At 38.4% G+C, this 21380-nt stretch overlaps 5 protein-coding genes across 5 annotated transcripts; 2 read left to right on the top strand and 3 right to left on the bottom strand.

The window, feature by feature from the left end:
• Window positions 1-888: 888 nt before the first annotated feature.
• On the bottom strand, window positions 889-1723 carry LOC128257869 (cuticle protein 8). The gene has a single exon (XM_052989088.1). The coding sequence runs from the start codon at window positions 1673-1675 to the stop codon at window positions 1061-1063; it is 615 nt and encodes a 204-aa protein (XP_052845048.1). The 5' UTR covers window positions 1676-1723; the 3' UTR covers window positions 889-1060.
• A 1252-nt stretch (window positions 1724-2975) lies between these two features.
• Window positions 2976-4005, top strand: LOC128257870 (kininogen-1-like). The gene has a single exon (XM_052989090.1). It carries the CDS (start codon window positions 3260-3262, stop codon window positions 3869-3871), a length of 612 nt encoding a protein of 203 aa, XP_052845050.1. The 5' UTR covers window positions 2976-3259; the 3' UTR covers window positions 3872-4005.
• Window positions 4006-4682: 677 nt separating this feature from the next.
• LOC128257871 (kininogen-1-like) lies at window positions 4683-5514 on the bottom strand. The gene has a single exon (XM_052989091.1). The coding sequence runs from the start codon at window positions 5426-5428 to the stop codon at window positions 4817-4819; it is 612 nt and encodes a 203-aa protein (XP_052845051.1). The 5' UTR covers window positions 5429-5514; the 3' UTR covers window positions 4683-4816.
• Window positions 5515-5717: 203 nt separating this feature from the next.
• LOC128257149 (uncharacterized) lies at window positions 5718-6482 on the bottom strand. Its single transcript, XM_052988014.1, has one exon. The coding sequence runs from the start codon at window positions 6480-6482 to the stop codon at window positions 5718-5720; it is 765 nt and encodes a 254-aa protein (XP_052843974.1).
• An 11689-nt stretch (window positions 6483-18171) lies between these two features.
• Window positions 18172-21277, top strand: LOC128257865 (venom acid phosphatase Acph-1). Its single transcript, XM_052989085.1, has 5 exons — window positions 18172-18873; window positions 19559-19642; window positions 19697-19855; window positions 19922-20449; window positions 20942-21277. Exons 1-5 carry the CDS (start codon window positions 18574-18576, stop codon window positions 21134-21136), a joined length of 1266 nt encoding a protein of 421 aa, XP_052845045.1. The 5' UTR covers window positions 18172-18573; the 3' UTR covers window positions 21137-21277.
• The last annotated feature ends 103 nt before the right edge of the window (window positions 21278-21380 follow it).

The following is a 21380-nucleotide window of genomic DNA, read 5'->3' as shown; positions in this document are numbered from 1 at the left end:
TTGCAGCTGCTTTGTCGCTTCCTAAGCTCGCTCTAATTGACAATTATTTGCTGAAACCCGTTTAGCCACCGATACTGCCATGCAATCCATACTATATATATATACAGATATATATATATATTCCCTGATTTGGGCGGTCCAACTTTTGGTTTCAGGCGCCGCCGTGCGGCAAGTAAAAGTCGTCGTTGTCGTCGTTTTCGACGCTTCGCTGCAGCTGTCTAATGGCATTATAAAATTTATACCTGCCAGCATTACGTTTCGACTTTACATAAATTAATGGCGATTTGCTCTGCGAATGTGTCGTGTCTCCACTTTGCCAGTTAATCCTGGTAATCCGTATTCAAATCAAGTGCTGCAGTTCAACACACGAAGCGGTGCTACAAATTATGGAGCTTGGGAAAATTTCCCAGAGTCTTATGTTTGAGACGGAAAAATTAGTCTATATTTTCGGTAGTAAAAAAAGATTTGTTTTTAAATAAATAAATTATATTATGGAATTTGTACATGCCATTATTCCTTCTACTACTTTATTAACCAGCCTAAATATGTTGGGAATTGTGCCGGAAAATTTCCAATAGACTAATGTTTTATGCGTTGAAATATCCTTACAGTTTTTAATGCTTTTTAGGCATTATTGGTTTTTAATACAAGTTAAATCATAAAAAATTCTGGTAACTTTTAACTATTCGTTTTCTTAAGTACGTTACGGAAAGGAAAATCGGTTTGTTCATTCAGTATTAAAATGCTTATGAAATTAAGAACCATTAATAAATAGTATTTACTTCAAATGCAAGCTGAAATAATTATTAAGAGAATGCTTAAAATCTTAGGCAAAAACCCAAATTGTCTTAAATCGACAGTTTTTTCCCCCCCAACCACTTATCAATATTAAAACGAATAAATTTTCGGCTATAAAAGTTATATTAATAAAAATAGATATTAAGACAAATACTACACGTGTAAAAAGCTTGCTTTAGTCAGGTTATTTTGTTGCATTGTTAAATATGTTGTATGTTTCAGATCGGTTTCGTCCTGGCAATCCATCTCAGAGGTCCTTGAATCAGTGCAGTTGCTTCACGCTCACATAGCTGCTGGCGTGTCCTCCATGTCCGTGTCCATGTCCATGTCCGTGTCCGTAGTGGGCCACCAAATCATGACCATAACCGTAGTCGGCTCCATAGATGTCGCCATGTCCGTAGCCCTTGTGATAGACCTGTGGGTGGTGGGCGTGTCCCAGTTTCTTGACCACGGCATTGAAGCCATTGTGATCGTCGGCGGTGTACTCCACCACTCGAGTTGTACCATCCGATTCCTTGAGGGAGTAGCTGCCCCTGACCTTGTCGCCATCCCGAGTTTCCCACTGGCTCTTCTGATCGCCAGTGTGGGCATCTTTCACACCATAATCGAAGTGATATTTGGGATAGTGATCTGGCTCGTGCTTGTCATATCCATAGCCATAGCCCGAGTAGCCTGCACTGGGGTATCCATGGCCGTAGTTGCCTCCGTAGGCACTGATCACATCGTGATCGTATGCATAGCCATATCCATGGCTCTTGTGGATGGGCCCTTCGTGTTTGGTCACCGAACTGTAGCTGGTGGCATGTCCTCCATGGGGAAACGCCAAACTTCCGCCCACCAGAAGGGTAAATAACAGACCGCCGCAAAAGGATTTCATTTCGTGCACTGCAATCGTTATTGTTTTCCAATCGGAACTTTGATGATGTCTGCTGGTTCTTAGGGGGCCCATCTACACTTTATATACCACTCCAAAAGTGTGGGGCAACAAACCATCGGGTGGTCATTCTCTTGGCCACACCATTCACCATTCGTGCTAGCTGATTTGCTAATTACCTCACTAATCCATAATTATTATTATTGTTTTGGCCATTGAGCTCTGTAGAAAATCGACCACATTTTATATCAAAACCAAATCTGTTACAATTATATTCTGCTGAAAATAATTAATTATAACAGAATCAAAAGGTGTTGGCAAGTTCGTTAACGTTTCAATAAGCTTGAACTCTAGTTAAAGAGAAGGGCCAAACTAACGTAAATTCTTAACGTCTTAATAAGCAAAAATTTGAACTGAAAAAATAAAAGCAATACGGAAATGTTTTACCTACAAAAATGTAACAGGAAGGCCATTGAAAATGTACATTATTTTGTTAAGGAAAACTGATTAATATTCTGTTTACTTTGAACATATTTTACTAAAGTAATAAAAAAATTTAAATAAAGTATAAGTAATGCGTTTTAAATAATATATACAAATTTATTAAAATCTTCAGTAGACAACTTTTCTTATTTAATTCGCATTAATTTAGGACTTTTTAAATATAAAATATAATTATTTACATATTGTAATAGTCTTAAATTAAATTAGAATTTATTCATTTTATAGTTTAAATTTTTTACTATTACTAATTTCAACTTTAAGATTCTTTAGCATTAAACTGTACAATTCTTAAAAAATAATATAACAAATTTACAATATTAAAGTTTTTAACTTAATTTAGCTAAACAATATGGCCAAAGCTCAAGTCATTTACCAGAAACTTAAACTTATTATGTAATATTGGTATAACTTTGTATATTTTCCTAGCAAAAAGCCTTTAACCTTGTTAATTATAAATATTCAGAAAAAATTAACCGCTCTTTAGTGATTTAAGACCAATTCGGAAGCTTTGGGTGCCCCACCGCAGACCCCCTGGGCAGAAACACCGACCGATTCGACTGTCCGCCCAGCCCTGCCCCTCCCCCTTCCTCTTAGCCACCTATCTCAAGGTCATTTGGCGTGAAGTTGGCGAAGAAGAGGGGCGAACCCAAGAAACGCAGCGAGGCGAGGCGACTATTGCTAAGTTATTTGAAAGCGGGCCACACTTGTTGATTGATTTCTAAGCAACAAAAACATAGCAATATAGCAAGCGTTGCTTTTATTTTTTTTGTTGCTGGTTGGGCGATGTTCACGCCCCGTTTGTCGATGTTGTTGTTGTGTGAGCCACATTTAATTTGCCAATCGCCCCAGCCAAGATTATGAATACGAATGAGGAAAAATGAAAATTTGCACAAAAATTCGAAGCATTTTTCATACCTATTTTTTGGGACTCTTACTTTTTTCTAGCCTATTTAGCCTCGAGGGTAAATGTAATTAATCGATCCGTAGAACGGGCAGAAGTATAAAAGTGTTGGGCACTGTCTACCGATTATCACAGTTCCAATTGCGATTTAGGCCAAGCAAGTCGATCAGAAACCAACGAAAATGGCTCACAAACTAACCATCCTCTGCTGTGCTATTTTGGGAGTGGCGGCAGCCAGTTACATTCCCCACGGAGGACACGATCACGGACACGCAGTCGGATACAGCATCCAGACGCACCACGAGGCACCCAAGCAGTGGCAGGATCACCAGCAGGATCACCACTCGTGGGCCCCAGTTCAGGATCACCATCACCAACAGTGGGCACCAGTGGCCTCGCACGATAGCCACCAGCAGTGGAGTCACCACGAGGAGCCCCACCACCACCCCAAGTACGAGTTCGACTACGGAGTGAAGGACACCAAGACCGGGGACATCAAGCAGCAGTGGGAGACCCGCGATGGCGACAAGGTCAAGGGGGGCTACACCATGAAGGAGGCCGACGGACGCACCAGGATCGTCGAGTACTCCGCGGATGCCCACAACGGATTCCAGGCCACGGTCAAGCACGTCGGACATGCCGATCACTACGAGCACAGCCACGGACACGGACATGGACATGGACATGGACATGGTCAGGAGTACGGACATGGACACGGTCATGCCACCAGCTACGCCCATGTCAAACAGGACACCAGCAGCAAGTGGGATAACAAGAGCAGCAAGTGGTGGTAGATCACCCTGCGAAACTGACTGATAAACCGATTCGGACTTACTTAATTATTGTAAATACAAACGACAAAATTGATAACTATAGTTATAAATAAATAAAGAAAAGCAAAGTGCAGAAAAAGCGATAAAATATGAAATCAAAACAACTATTTATTCAATGAAAATATTTTTACAGCTAAGACTACCGAAAAACTGCCAATATTTCTTTGCTTGAATTATTGTCGGTTTATTGTAAGCTTATTTAGTTTAGATAAATATTAAGAAATATTGGGAAAGACCAATTTTACCAGCTTGAATCTAAAACCCTTAGATAGTGGGAGCAGCTATTTTGTTTAAATTTTGAAAAAGTACTTTTAAACGAAATGCATTTAACATTCTTTTTTTTTGTGGTTTAAGTTGCTGCAATACCCGTAAGTGCCGTGGAGTTATTTGGCCGCCCTCGCGTACGTGGAAATCGCCAAGCTATATACGCATTTAACATTCATAAATTTCCAGATTTAATAACTTGAATAAAAAATAACTTATTGAAAAATATAATAAATTGGGAAAAAAATGGATATTTAAATTTGTAACCTTTTACAGTTTTTTCAAGACTTATTCCGGACACTAATAATAAGACCAGATCAAATCTAATTCTCTAGAAAGCGACAAATTTAATTAATAAACCTTTATTATGGCTTTACTTATCAGCTAATCAGCTATTTAACTAAACAATAGCATAAACTTTAAACAGGAATAAATTCAAGCAAAGAAATACTGGCAGTTTTTTTGGTAGGCTGTAAAAATAATTTCAATGAATAAATAGTTGTTTTGATTTCATATTTTATCGCTTTTTCTGCACTTTGCTTTTCTTTATTTATTTATAACTATAGTTATCAATTTTGTCGTTTGTATTTACAATAATTAAGTAAGTCCGAATCGGTTTATCAGTCAGTTTCGCAGGGTGATCTACCACCACTTGCTGCTCTTGTTATCCCACTTGCTGCTGGTGTCCTGTTTGACATGGGCGTAGCTGGTGGCATGACCGTGTCCATGTCCGTACTCCTGACCATGTCCATGTCCATGTCCATGTCCGTGTCCGTGGCTGTGCTCGTAGTGATCGGCATGTCCGACGTGCTTGACCGTGGCCTGGAAGCCGTTGTGGGCATCCGCGGAGTACTCGACGATCCTGGTGCGTCCGTCGGCCTCCTTCATGGTGTAGCCCCCCTTGACCTTGTCGCCATCGCGGGTCTCCCACTGCTGCTTGATGTCCCCGGTCTTGGTGTCCTTCACTCCGTAGTCGAACTCGTACTTGGGGTGGTGGTGGGGCTCCTCGTGGTGACTCCACTGCTGGTGGCTATCGTGCGAGGCCACTGGTGCCCACTGTTGGTGATGGTGATCCTGAACTGGGGCCCACGAGTGGTGATCCTGCTGGTGATCCTGCCACTGCTTGGGTGCCTCGTGGTGCGTCTGGATGCTGTATCCGACTGCGTGTCCGTGATCGTGTCCTCCGTGGGGAATGTAACTGGCTGCCGCCACTCCCAAAATAGCACAGCAGAGGATGGTTAGTTTGTGAGCCATTTTCGTTGGTTTCTGATCGACTTGCTTGGCCTAAATCGCAATTGGAACTGTGATAATCGGTAGGCAACGCCTAATGCTTTTATACTTCAGCCCATTCCATGGATCGATTAATTACATCTACTCTCGAGGTTAAACGGGTGGAAAAAAGAAAGACACCGTGAAATAGGTACGAAAAGTGCTGCGAGTTTAAAGTAAATGGAAATGGATTATTTGTAGTTTGTTTTACTATTATTGTATTTAGTTTACTATATGGAAATTTGAACTTTTCCATAGAATAATTTAGTAATAATTAATTAATAATTTCAATCTTATCAGGCTGACTGGTCGAGGCAGATGTGGATGTCTTCTTTGAGTCCAGAAGTCTTTTGTATGCCTGCTCACTTAAGCTGGTGCGAAAGATCTCTTTCATATCTTTCGTTATGGTTTTGAAGACCTCGACTTGCTCAGAGAAGTATTCCCAAAACTTGTCTTCAGGGCCCGGCTCAAGGCCAAACATTTTCATAAAGTCGTTATATAATTCAGTGGACTCTTGGCGAATGACCAAATAATCTTCCTTAAACTCCTCCTCTTCGGCCCCAAATACACAAAGCGCCCGGATATTTTGAACGTATTCCGGATTGCGAATAAGCATTAATTTAGTTGGCTGCATCTTCTTTATCTGATCCAGGATTTTTAAGCAGTTTTCTGGATTCCGTAATGGCTGAGATTTCCTCAGATGATTGAAAAGATTGACGAAATCGCGTTCCGTGAGTAAGGCCGCTTCGTGGTCAAGCAACTGCTTTTCGAAACGCTTGGACTCGATCCTTGAAACCAGCATTTGTTTCGGCTCCACAATTATTCTACCGGGCATGTCGCCTGGCTTCAACCGACCGCACTCCAGACCCAGCTTTATCTCCTCGGCCTCCAAGAGAGCCTTTTCCATCCAAGTCTTCTCGGCGGCGGCGTTACTGAACTTTTTCGGCTTATTCCATTCGATGTCGATGCCAAAACACTTGGAGATGGGAACGAATGCCATCAGGACATTTTTTTTGGATCGATTAGGCTTGCGAGGCATTTTTTCTGCTGTCGGTCAAGTTATTAAAATGAATTGTCAGGTTTCTGAGGAAACTAGTTTCAGCGCCTACTAGTCGAAACTTCGAAGCCGCCTCCCTGAAAAAAGGGGAGAGATAGGTGAGTATGCAAATACTCTAAATACTTTTTCCAAAAGCAATCAAACATTTTGCAGTAATTATTTGTTGATAAGTGTATATTATCTACATTTGTAAGCATATTACATTTAATTTCGACGCTATGAAGGCGGCACCTAGCGGTGACTTTCATAACTGTAAACTGTGAGTTGCACTGCTTACCGATATGGCAAAGCAGTTCTTTCAAAATTTTTGCGCGGCTCTAAGATTAACTTATAAACTTGAGATAGTTAATTTAAGCTTTCTAACAAAAATTACCATCTTAAAATAATCTAGCTTTGGCAGTGCTATGTTCTGAATGCAAGCTTATTAAGAACTGGTTATACTTTTTGGCCACATTTGTTGCAATTGTCTTTAAACAACCTCAAATAAGCCAACAATAGTAAACTTCAATCTCACTCCCCTTGTCAACTGGTCAACACATTGATGGAAAGATGTCCATCGCAAGCCAAGGCATCTTGCCCTCGTCATATAAATTCATCAATTAAACATTAATTTATGCCGTGAAGCAAAGTTTTGCGGTCACATAAATCTGCGAGCGTTGGTTGCCCGGAGTTTTTGGTCGAAAACCAAACTGAAAATGCCTGAGGTCAGGCATCCTAGGGACCAAAATGATTGAAGCCCCCACCCTGAGAGAATTCCATTGGCAATGCTTCGAGGATAAGACTGCCACCGAAATGTAAATGATGTTGAAACATTTATCGGTAACAGAGAGAAAATCTCAACGCTGCGATAAGCGACAAACTGTTGACAGTTTGGATTGGGATATGCCGGGGATCTGGCCGGATTTATTGACCAAGCTAGTAGTGCATATATGTGGTTGGTTGGTTGGTTGGTTGGTTGGTTGGTTGGTTGCGAGAAATAAAGTGGCGAGCAAAAACCCTTTGCCTTTGGCTCATAATTTGCCACTCCACCACACACTGTCGTCCAGTCTTGGCCCTCCACCTCCAATTTTCCGCCTTTATATGGTTTCATTAAAAATGCAAATGAGCAGTGGAGATTGCAATCGTGGCAGCCGACCAGGTGGGGTAAACCGAAAAAAAAAATGAATCAGAAAGAAAGGCTCACACAAAGACCGAAACGCAGATGTGAAATTTATGCCAAGGGTTCAGGGACTGAAATTTATTGTTGCCATGGAGGTACATCGAATATAAAGCTTCTTTTGTCCTGGAAATAACTCATAGTTCTAGCAGTTGCCTTTGAAATAGTGATAATTAGCTAAGAGAAACTATTTCCGCAATAAAAATGTTTTAAGTTGGTATTTCTATCATTTTTTGCTAAGCCGATTTTGTTGCATTTTTTTTGTAAAGAATTTTAAAGAATTTAAAAGTTAAAAAAATACTGAATGATAAAGGAACCATAATGTGTTCATAATTTAATATTATAAATTTAGTGTAATAAAACAATTTATTTGTTCTCCATCCTATTTACTTCTAAATATTGAAATGTTTCAATTTAAGAAATTTTGCTACAAAGCTAAACATTATGTCCACACTATCAAAAATTAAAAAAAATATGTTTATGATTAATATATAACAAAATGAGTATAAACAAAAAGAGTTTTTAGTTTATTTAATCAATAGTTTGTTCCGGTTAGGGAAGTTTGACTGCACTTTCGTTTGCCTTGCAGTTAAAGGCAATTCATTTATCTAATGCAGGTTTTTGCAAGTGTATCTCAATTGCATTCTTTCCGTAATATAGTACTGTTTCCCCTTCAACCTTTTTGTTGTCGCTGGGCCAAAGGCGTTCGCCAGACACAAAATGGGGAAAACTGAAACAGAAACGGAGCCGGAAAAAAAGGAAAAGCAGCTCGAAAGCCGAATTAAATCGTCGAAAGTTCAAAATGAATGAAAAGCAGCTAGCGACGAATAAATGAATGAAACGAAAATGAATCCCAGAGGGAGGTTTTCTTGGTGTCGCTGAGTGGAGTGGAAAAGAGCAGTGCCTGGAATGGCTGTTGCCCTCCTTTGGCCCCCTCCAGTTCTCAGTTGCCAGTTGCCAGTTTTCCGCCGACCATCCTGCCCAGTTGTTATGACAGGCGGGGCTTACGGATTGCAGGGGGTAACGCTTCGCTACCAACGGAGTGCGGGAAAGTTTCGTCTGATTTCGGCGCCGCTCAAAGTATAATAATGTGACCCGGCGATTCCAGCATCCACCTTCCTTAACTTCTTAAGTAAGATAGTGTTGTCATTGGTTTCGTATTTTATTGCTAGAATTGGTACTTCCTTAAACTTAGACTGACTTTTACATTTTATAACTACTATTTTTCATAGAAAAATAAATAAATCAAACTGCTTAATTCGATTATATCAAAGATAAAGATACTCCAATAAAAAAAACATCAACAAAATAAAATAAATAATGGTCTTAAACATTTGTTAATGGCACAGTTTTCGGTTTAAGTCAATAAAAAACTTAAATTTATAAATAAAGTTCAATAAATAACACTGCATTGTTTTGTGACTTCCACTTAACAAATATTTGTTTTGTGTTATTATTTTTACCACCTAAATTTTCGGCAACACTGCCGCCTTATGCCGGAGTGGGCGTGGCCAGGACCCGGTGGAAAAGTGCATCATGGTGGCTTGTGCTGCTTCAAGTGCACACTTTCTCATGGCTTAGCACTTTGGTGCATGCCTCGTTGGCTTTTGCAGAGCATTGTCGGGAAAGGGGGGTGAAAGCTGGGTCAAGGGGAAAAGGCAGGACGAGGCTTATGCAACAAATAATTTAATTTTATGCTGCATACAAAAAGGCGCAACTGGCAAACGAACGAAGCAAGCAACCAACCAACAGACCGACGAATGAACGGAGAGGCGAAACGACAACGGAAATGCCACTTTACGGCCTGTTTGACGGAAAAGTGGACGTTAAGTTGTGAATATGATGATGGAGATGAAGAAAGTTGATGATGATGAGCACGATTATGGCCATGGACCCGCCGGCTGGCCAAGAGCAACAAGCATCGGTCTGAAATATGGCGCATACGCCCCGTGGGACGAGAAGCTCACAAAACAGCAATGAGGTCAGCCCATAAACTGGCCTGAATGTCATATCAACTGGAGACATTCTATGAACGAACGGGAAGTGACATCAAAACGAAGGATTAGGACATAAAAACGTACCCAGTGGGATGAATGGATGAATTTTTTTGCGGTTGATCATCATATGAATACCATAATTGGATTGATATTCGACTGCCTAAGTTGAAGTTGTTTATTGGTTGTGGGCTTAAAAGCTGAAAAACGTCAATAAAATATAGGAGTATAATTATAACTACTTTAGGTTTGGATAACTTTATATCAATATTAACTTGAAAATTAAATTATATGTATTACTTTATTATCAAAGTTCGACCTAATCATTCTTTGGAACCTATCTCTGTTTTCACTTTCCTCAAACTCTCTTGATATAAAGATTAATGTACACATAACCGCTAATTGGTGACCTCCTTAAATTGACTTTTATGAATGCCTTGATCTACGCAAAAAGGCAACCATTAACAAAACAACTTCTATGACCATCCATTTACCATCGGAATGATCCGAATTTCACGCCCTTTTGGGCAGCAGACAAATATCTTAATAAAGCCGAGGTCGGCAATCAAATAGTTGAAGCGCAAAATATAAAACATAAAATATGATTAACATATCAAATCCAACAGCAGCGTTTTTGCCAACGCAGGCACAAAAAACAATAGCTTTACATGATTGGGTTCGGACCAAACAGCAAAAGAAGAAAAAAAGGCAAAGGATAACAAAGCATGGAATTTGGGTCTGAAACACCAAAACTGACCGCCTCATAAATTCCAAAAACAGCAGCAGCAACAGAAACAATATTAATATGAAATTCAACGAACGAAACGGATCAACAAATGAGCAAATATCAAAACCTATAAAACCATTTAGTTAGATGAGCGTGAAACTCCGTATAAAGTTTCTCCTTATTTTTTTTTTTTTTTTTGGGATTTGTGATCCACTTTAAACGTGAGGGAATAGAAAGTGGGGTGAAGAGGATTTCGGAACGAAGGATGGCCACAAATTTTGCAACAACTGTGCGGCATTTTATGAGTTTGCCACGCCCACACAAACACACACATGCACTGGCACACACACACACACTCATACACACAGCAAGAATGGCAGTCATGACACTTCTGGGCCAGCGTTAAATAACATTTAAACAGAGGCCCAGAACACGTACAAAGCAAAGTGGCGGCGGAAGGAGAAGGGGCGGTGCAAATGGAAGGATGTGGCCATGGACATGGCGTAGAAGGATGCGGGTGCACAGGAAACAAAATTCTTGACTTCTTCCAGTTCGTTAGATTCATCAATTCATCTCGGATAAAAATAAAATAATATTTCAAAAGCTTTTTATATTCAAGATTCAATAACATACATTTATAACAAAAGGTCCATTTTCATCCAAATAGATACAGCTTTCAAGTTAGAGAAATAAGTTATATTACATGTTATATGTTCCACAAATTTTCTCGCACTTAAATTTGAATGTTTTTAATAGCTTATAGCCCAAATGCTAGTAATATGGAATATGGTAATTTCTATTATGAAAAATTGTTTGTAAGAGACTTTTGTTCCAGGTGCATAGGCCAACATGACACAAGAAGGCTTTGCCAAAGCAGCACCAGAAACATTGGCTACAGTTTTTGGCGGTTACCCTCGACTGCTCCGTTTGCTCCCCTGCTCCTGATGCGTGGTACTTTGGCTTGTCCAGCTGCTGTCCCGACTTGTCCTGGCTGCTTATGACGGCAGGAATTAAATTTCATTTAATGTGCCGAAACTTTTCACATAGATATACACGCACACACACATACATATGTGGCGGTGGCGTCTGTGGCATTTTATGATAACAAAAGCAGGTCAAAGTGGACCTGCTGGTGAGCTGCCATACCACACCCCTTACCCTTGCAGCCGAAAAAAAATGATTATTTTGCGTAATTAACCCAAAATTATATATATTTATGTACTGTGTCAGGCGGAGATTTGGCTTGAAGGTCATCGCTGATGGCCATTAAAAATGGTTTAATTATAGGCCAAACAGATGTTGCTCGAAGACAAAAGAAAACTTTTGCTAATGGTTAAGCGGAAAGAAAACGGAGAAATACTTTGGTTGTGGGGTGCTTTGCTAACCAAATCTTTGGTTTGAATTTTTACTAGTTTATGGTTAATCTAATGCTTCAGTTAACTGAAAAACCGAATGGATATTTCCTTTCAAAAATAGTTCATTTCTTTGGCAGAATAAACTTAGTTTTTTACTGAATTTAATTATTTTCGCTTTGATTTTCATCCATTGTGGCTAGAGTTAGTTATTATTTAATATTAAATTTAAATATTAAATATAAAATTAAGAATTTTTTATTCAGATATTTATGTTTCTATTCCAGTTTTTTATCAGTGTTCATATGTTTAGAATTGTATATTTTAATATAATTATTAATTATTTTATTGTCATAAGGAAATTTGAATTAAAATGATCTTCACAATAATCGAATTAAGATTGAATTTCCCTTGTTCAACAATCTCCTCTAAATTACACCACCGATAGTGATTAAATGATAAACCTCTTAGCCACCTGCTTTTCATCCACTCAATGGTTTCATGTACAAGTAGCACTAAGTGTTTCAGCTTAGTCAGCCCCAAAGTCCTGACCCATTTCAACACTTAACGCTTGACTAGGCGCAAGGTCGGCTGGCGAAATCAACAAAAGCTGCGGCGCTGCGGTGGCGGACTTTCGATAATTGGTGGGGAAGTCTCGCAGGACTCTCCTGGGATATCAAGGACCAAGAAATTGGCAAGAGCCAAGGAGCTGGGAGCTCATTTTTGGCCTTAACTGACACTCCATCAGCGGGGCAATTGAAGCGTGTGCGCCGGGCACTAAATTACATTTAGTGGGTTAATAAAACGCCAAGCACTTTTATGCAAATTGAATTAAATAGGGCTGAGGTTTTTCGGGGAGGGAAAGGCAACATCTACACCGCAGGATATACCAGCCGAGCATCTGAGAATTCGAGCAAAAAACATTGCCGCATCTAAGCAAGCATTTAATGTATTATTTATAAAGGATTATCAGATTCAGATGTGAGGCGAAGCTCAACTGCCGTCATGCATGGCATCCCGACAGGATAACAGGAAGTCAACCTCTGCCTAACGAGGACATCTAATTGCCACCGACAGGATCTGCACCCCACCTTCCCACTTCACCCTCCTTCATCCCAGTGAATTGCCTCCTTTGTTGCCGCCTTTAATTGTATGCATTATGAGACGCTCATTAACAAAGCAAATGAAGAAAAGTCGAAGGGTTCCCGGAGACTTGAATGCCAAAAATGAAATGAAAAGCGAGCCACGGAAGCTGGGAATAATTCTATAAAACACCTGGGCATGTGTGGGTGTTTGGGCGTTTCATTGGGTAAACATAATTTAAATTTATGAAGCCACAAGAATTTCACAAACACAAAAGTGAAATGTTGTTGTTGCGCATATCAAACCCAGTCATACACTTTTCGTTGGTTGCCTTTAACTGGTGTTAATTTCGTTGGTGCTAAATGGAAAACATCGTGAGACCCATACCATACATTGTAAATATATACAATACAGAAAAAGGCTTTCAAAAGATATCGTCCTGAAAACCTATCACAAAACATGAGTTTTAAAGAACACAAAAAAGGGAATTTTCAAAGAAATATTAAATTCTTCCTTAAGTTTTAAATGTATCTGATTTTTTTTGGTATACGTGTACAACAAGCATCTGTAAGATTAAAAACAAAATAAATAAGATATGTTTATAATTTTGTTTTTACTGATAATTAAATACACTGCATAACAAGCGATATAAAACAATTGACATTGATCTATTGCAACATGTCTTTTTTGCTTTAAAATTTCTTGGATCCAGAAATTACAATTTCATAATTAATTAAACATAAATTATATATGTAGTAACTATCATTGTTTATTCAAGGAACATTTTTTCTGTAATATTTTCTAAAAATTATGGCATAATCTACGATGATTGTTTTGGAGGATAATTTTGACTGCTCTTAACAAATCGTTATACCCCAAAGAAAATCCTTTACAAAAGCCACACAATTAGGCTTCCGGTGGCTACACACACAGCAGTATGCAAATATGCATATGTACATAGATACGTAGTGTAATCGTGGGCGTTCGTTTGTTGCCTGTTTGTGTTTTTGATGTGAAAGCAAGGTCCTTTTATGCCAACATTTTTCCTTTTGGTCCGCATAATGTGAGCACACATAAACGCACGATTAGGTGTATATGACATTTTACATAATTAACTGACAATGAGTTTATGTGCACAAACAAAAAAACAGACACACATGCATGCATTCGCTTATGTATATCTCCATTTGCATGTGTGTGAATAAGGCCATAACCTTTCCCCGGGAACTCCCGCAAATTCTCAAAGGACTTAAGTTAATTATCACATTTTTTACACACAATTTTACTTTGCATTGATGCGTTGCACGTCGAGAACATGGGCGGCAGTGGGCGCGGCAGTGGGCGTGGCAGGGGCGGGGTCTTGTTAGCAGAAAACTGGGGGCGTGGGCAGGCCAAGCATTAAAGCGTAATTATGTGTATAATTTGTTGTAATTTGCTGTGAAAAGCTTCACAAACAGCCGCCGTACATGAGATGAGCGCATTTAACCAGGCCTTAACCCCCCATAGCCACGCCCACACCCTCTAGCCCATCAATCGGAACGAAAAAGTTAAATAAACTCATTAATATGCGATAATCAGGCCAGGCAATAAAGGCTTCTGTTTGTGCACGCATGTCTATCACATACATACATTAACCTGCCAAAACCGGAACTTAATTTTTATGCATCTGAGCAAAAGCCCTATTTAGAATTTACTTTTACCAAATGAATTTTAAACTATTAACTATGAAAAAAATTCATTGTAAATTAAATTTATGAAAATAATATTTGCTTAAACATTATCGTAAAGTTTTTAAAGCAACCAGACCTCAAGCCAGAAAAAACCTAAACGTACAAAAATATTAAAAATCAACAATTTTAACATAAGTTACATGTTAAAATTTAGAAATATATGTAATTTTAAATACAGGAATAAGTAAACTTGTTATCCACATTAAAGGTAAACTTTTTGCCTTTTTCAATTGTCAAATGTCCATTCCATATTTATTTTAAATTTATTACAATAAAACTGCACGAGATATAAATCTAGTCCTTATAAATAAAAATAATTTACTTGCAATTAAAAGTTTCGTGTTGTGTAGAGACACAGATTTCTTCTTTGTGTCAAATGGCCAGCAACTATTTGTCTTGTTTACTCAACAAATTTCTGCCATATCTGTACAGCAATCCTTTATTCGCGTCGTTTTCATTGCCTCCACTTTTCATTTCACACCCGAACACTTTGCCGGCTGCCCAACATTTTGCCAACTTGCCAGCCATTTGAAATCTTTTTCCTTTATGCCAATTGGCAGGTCACACCAATTGAACTTTAATCGCTGCTGACTTTTGTCATTGCTTTATCGTTTAGGCGACAACACAGAGTGCGCCCATTCCCTCACCGAATTTTCCCGATTTTTCGCCACCGCTTTTCCGATTTTGTCCCATTGCCCCCCATTTTGACCCATCCCCGGGTTCATCCCCCCCTTTAAAAAATTGTTGCCAAAAAACGCGGTCCAGACGTAATCCCCGAACGCAGAATGCCCGGGTCCGGCGCTCATTGTCTCATTGAATAGACCCGGCCACGCCCCTTTTGCGGAGCCGCCCCATGTGTGTATGTGTGTGTGTGTGTAACTACGCGTGTTCGAATTTTTATGCCCGTCAGTTAGAAATTTTCAGCCATTTCAGCGAAAATGTAAAAAAAAAGAGCAGCCAAAAACATTCATTCAAGTGAGGAGGAGTCGTGGAGAGCGTTGAGAAAAAATTTTTGTCGTACAAATCTTTGAAATTGCTCCACCGAGAACTATTTTCAATGCGTCGGAATCAATAAATTTTAGCCAAGCATTCGCGGCAACGTTTTGTCCGGCAATTTGGCGGAATTCCCTAGATTTCCCTCTGGCCCTACGCTTTTCCACCCCTGACCACTCGTTTTCAGTTGCTGGATAGTTTGTCTGGGATGTCGGTAATCGTAATTGCGGGTCTGATAAATATTAATGTGTGCTTCTGGATGGATTCCTGTGCCTGAAGACGCTTTTGCGCCAAAAGCGCTGCCCATTTTTCCTGTTTGTCTAGTGCACGTTTTATGGCCAACTTAGCACGTGATCCTCCCATCTATTCCATGCCGCCCACTTCAACCTCTGACCAGCCAGAAATATATTATTTGAAAATATTCTTGGGGTTTTTTTTTTTGTTTTTCTTCTGCAGTGGCGCAGTGACCATAAATTTCAGTGAAAGTCATTAGCAAATAGGCTTAGGAGAGTCATTCAACAATCTGAATATAAATTTCAGATGTAGCACAAACGTGCTGGTGAAATGCTTAAAAGTATAGGTAACAAATAATAATCTGTGACGGTTATCAGCAAAACTGAACAAATAACAAACTATTTGCTGCAAACAAAGCATAAATAATTGATTAGAGTCAATAAAAATTTCTAAGTTCAAAATTGTCATACTATTATAATTTAAAGTATGACATTTAAAAATGACTCACATTTTTTAGAAATCGTTTGTTATTCTAAAAACTTTCCCCTTGGGATTTTTTAGCACGCATGTTGATGATTAAAATTTTTTAAAAATAATTTTCCTAAAATTGCCTTACATGCATAATATACATAATATACATACATATTAAAAATTCAACTAAATTGAAATAAATCGATGATTAGGAAAAGCCCATTCAGGGAAATATTGTTTATATGAAATTGTCAACTAGGAGATCAATAAAATAATATAGCTACAAATATGAAACTCAGCAAACAATTAATTGATTCTTAAAATTGACCGTACGACGAACTAATCCAAAATCACTTTAAATTTACTTTCCCAGTACGTTAGCAAGGCCATTTATTTTCACTACTCGACTGAAAAAAATGTTAATCGCTTTTTCAGCTGATGCAATTTAAATGCCGATTGCGATAGTTGCCATTATGCTATGTTCTATGTCCGAGTATGAATTATATTGATTCTGATTTGAGCTGAAACGCAAACAGAAACAACTCAAAAAACTAGACGAAAGTTCAAGACATTCAGTCAAAAGTCACAAACAATCTCAAAATTGTAGGGAATTCAGCAAATAAAGCACTCATTGTTCGACTTTATTTAATTGCATAGTTCGGAAGCTGGCAAAGACACAGTTAACGGTAAATCGCCAACGCTGTCATTAATTAACCATAAAATACATTTTAGACAACAATTAGCCACATGGCAAAGCAGCGATCGACAAACACGGAGTTCTGACAACGGACTTAGCCAGTCTGATCCGGTTAATTAGCTCTCGCGCAAACAAAATAAAAGCTAATGTGACACCAAACGAACATTTAGCAAACATAGATATATTCTCAGCGAAATAGAGACCTTTACTCACATTTATTTGCCAATTTCTGACAGGCGTTGAAAAAAAAAAAGCAACCCAACAACTTGTTCAAACAAACGAAATTGCGAGCACGCAGCTTAAAATTATTATCTCCCCACAGACCAAGTGTAAACAAAGTGAAACAAGGCAAATAATTAGTGCAGCCAAAGCAAACATATATGTATGTATATATTAAGCTTTTATTATTTGTTGACTTTTCTAACCCCTTGGAGTTAAAGATATAGCTTTTTACGATATATTGTGAAAAGAGCGATGCTGAGTTAGAACTTTCAAAATGTCGGTTTAAATTTCAAGGGTTATGCATAACTCATAGTTCTAAGATTAATTAAAACATGCACACCCCATTTAATTAAACCAGACCTTTAGAACAAATACAATTTTCTAACTTAACTTTAAGCAATCTTAGAGAAGAATAGATTAATTTAATTGCTATCCAAATTATATGTTTGCTTGATTGTTTTCAATTGTCGCTATACTTAGTCAATTTTCTAGATAATAACTTTAACAGCTTGATGTTTTAATTTATTGTTTTTACCGGAAGAAAAATTTTAAAATTTTTACAACATATTATACACTGATTATATTTAAAAAATATTATTTGACTGTTTGTCGCAAATTTGGAACTAACAAATTTAATTTCATATTAGTTTAATGTAGTTTGATTAAAAAGTTCCCGTTAATGCATACTAAAAGCGAACAAATCCAGTGAATCAGCGCATGAGTTTACCCAGTTATGAGTCAAAAGAAAACGAACTACTTTTAGTAATGGTCAGGAAGTGCATATCCCATATTTGTCATAAGATAATCACCATACGAACTGGCCAAAAAAAGTGCAATTGGATGTGAGGGGGCGTTCCAGTGCTATAAATAGAGTAAAAAGCGGTTGGTGGGACTTTATTTCGTGGATTTGTGGCTACCGAAAAGCCGCGTTCCGCAAACGCTCGTACACATCGTATACGTAATTGCCTGGTTCAATGAGAAACGCCCAATTAGTTGGGATTTTTTTTGTTTTTGTTTCAACTTGGCAGGCCTGGCTTGTAAACTCGGCTCGAAGCCGAGTTCGATGGAAAGTGGTCAGCGGTAGGAACAATAGCAGCAACAGCACATGACGACACAATAGCCGAATAGACGAACGTTGATTTATCTCTCTGTTAAGTTCTCCGTATCAAGCTGTCAACGCTTTATTTTAACCCCAGACGCGCTGTGGATTGCACGCGTCTTGCAGCTCACCGAAAATTCAAGAAACCGCAGCGGGAAAAATCGTTAAAAAATTAACCTGCAATTAAACAAAGCAAATAAATATCATAAAGCCACAAAAAAAATCAATAACACACAAATCTCGTTTTTGGAAGTTCGGAAGATCGGCTCTTCCGGCTTTTTTTTCGATCGATATAAAAAGGTATCCAGCCTCAAAATGATATTCGGTCGCTGGACGCGTAAACAAATGCTCACGATGTTCGGTTTGGGAGCTGGCCTTCTGGGCGTTGTCATTGTGATCGGTATCCTCAACAGCAGTGTATCCTCAGAAAAACTTGACTGGAAGAATCCAGCCAGATCCAAGTGCTACAAGACCAGTCCCAATACCACACACTCCACGCTGGAATTGGTGCACATAGTGTTCAGACATGGCATTCGCACTCCCGTGGACACCTATCCCAAGGATCCGTATTTAAACGATGGCTTCAAGCCAACAGGCTGGGGACATGTGACCAATGTGAGTGAAACACATATAGAATTATTAAAAAGTGTCCACATAAAATATTACATAATATTTTGAAACATTATTGTTATATAATGTGTTCCCCAAAGTTCTCCAAAGTGATATAGGCTTGTGTTTATAAATGCTCGAGTGTTAGTAAAAGCTTTTATTTTCGTTTTCAATTGAATTAATACAACAAAACTAATTTTAAATGCAAACCAATTTTAAAAATAAATTAAAATAATATAACAAAAAAGTGTAAAAAAGTGTCTTTGTTTCAGAATATAAACTATTTTTATTTACAACAAAATGAAAGTTTAAAAATAAATTTTTATTGAATTTTCTAGAAAAAACATTTTAAATGTGTTGTAAAATTGTTTTATTTAAAGAAAAGAGCATTAACCATCAAGATATTTCTTTTCAATGTAACGTTTTTTTTTTAATCTGGTTTTGAGAAGCTCTTATCTTGTCTTTTTTTTGTCAATCCAAAAAAGTCATACAGATTCAAGAATTTGGGACGTTTGAAAATGGGGCAGCCTATTTGTGAGATTTTTATAATTATAAATGTACAATATGTAGCTTAAATAAAAATTCTGGTTTCTGAAAAACGTTTTCTTTTGAGACATTCCATTTGGAAAATTTGTTTAAAATAAAAAATGCAATCCTTAACAGACTTTTAAAAATGTTACGTTATTTTTAGTCTGGAAAACGGGAGCTCTTCGAAATGGGACACTGGCTGAAGCGTCGCTACGGCGATTTCATGGGTTCCTATTACAGGCCAGAAGTAAGTAGCCTTAATATAAAATAATCCCGTATTTAAGCCATTTAATTAACACAGCGCCTGCATGCTCAAGCCACTGCCTCGCCGAGGGCCATGATGTCCTTGCAAACAACACTGGCCAGCATGTTTGAGCCGCGGGGAACCCCCATGGAGTGGAACAAGCACCTCAACTGGCAGCCCATTCCAATTGTATCGGAACCCTTGGATGAGGATTCGGTGCGCTTTAAAATCCCGATTCTTGTATATTTAAATTTTATTTTAAATTTAACTTATGTTATTCAGCTCCTGCTGGTTCGCACGCCCTGTCCTCGTTATTTCGAGGCCCTCGAGGAGGTTTTCAAGCTACCGGAAGTTATTGCTGAAACTGAACCCTACCAGCAAATGTTCCGCGAGTTGACAAATCTCACTGGAAAGTCGATTCAGAGTGCCGAGGATATTAATTCCCTTTACATAACATTATTGGCTGAACAGGAATTTGGCTATAAATTGCCGGACTGGGCCAAAGATTACTTTCCCGAACGTATGCAATTTCTGGCCGAGCAGAGTTATGTCTATAATGCGTATACGCCCGAGATGCAGAAGATCAAGGGTGGACCTTTCCTCAAGAGAATGTACAAAGAGATGGTTGCCAAAAGAGATGGAAGTCTCAAGCCCAAGGATCGGGGAATGTTCATTTATACTGGCCATGACTGGACCGTGGGCAATATCCTAATGGCCTTGGGTGTGTGGAAGCGCCAGATGCCCAGGTTCGCTGTGATGGCCATTTTTGAGACGCATCGCAATAAGGAAACCGGTGAACATTATGTGGAGGTAAGAAATTTTATATAAATAAGTGATAATTGATATAAGTTAAGAGTTCTCACTGTTAAATAGTACGTTAATTGCTTCCCACGTTTCCTCAGTTTCTATTGTGCTCATCGATATAATTTATGCGGTGAAATTTAATAAGTGTTTTGATATAAAAGATAAATCGTTTGGTTTTAAAAAACACAAAAAATGAAGATAGACATTTTTTTCACGATTTATTCTATATATATTTCGAAGACCACGAAATTTTAGAGACATTTATGCTTTCGTAGTCCTAGCATATTTAATTAAATATTTTTCAAAATAACTCTTTAAAAGCATTTTTTTTATATAACAGCCTAAAGTTTCTAGTCGCGCCAAGAAGTTTTTGAGAGATTGGTATAAAAATATAAGCACATTGGGTGGAGACGTTCTTATATTAAATAAATTTAGCCTTCAGTTGTATTGCTCAAAGTCGAATTCCTCAAATAAATCCTTTGACCTCCATATTTGCAGATTTTCCTCCGCAACGATGAGCATGGCTGTTTGGAGCAGCTTCAGCTGAAAGACTGCGATCTCCAGTGTCCACTGAGTCGTCTCATTGAACTGAGTGCCGAAGTTCTGCCCAACGATCCGGCAGAGCAGAGATGTCGACCACATGACGATAATTTCGTGGAGCCGCCACCGCGAAAAATCGATCAGAATAGCTAGCACGCAGTGCCAAAGTGAAGTTTGTGCTCTCAGTATTACAATAGCAGCCGACGAAGAGTAGTGCAAAAAAAAAAAGAATATTATAAATTATACTGTACAACAAAAATCCCCAAAATATAAAATAATTGAGTTAATTTTTTACGGCGGGGGAAATCATTTTCGTGTGAAACTAATTAAATTGAATTTTTGCGAAATGTTTGCTATTGTAGTTGATGAATTCGCTGATTGAGCAGTTCGCTCTTCG

This window comes from Drosophila gunungcola (assembly GCF_025200985.1).
Source record: "Drosophila gunungcola strain Sukarami chromosome 3L unlocalized genomic scaffold, Dgunungcola_SK_2 000002F, whole genome shotgun sequence".
Classification (NCBI taxonomy): Eukaryota; Metazoa; Arthropoda; class Insecta; order Diptera; family Drosophilidae; genus Drosophila; species Drosophila gunungcola.
Note: the sequence above shows the minus strand (reverse complement) of the source record. Positions and strands in the feature narration are given on the sequence as shown.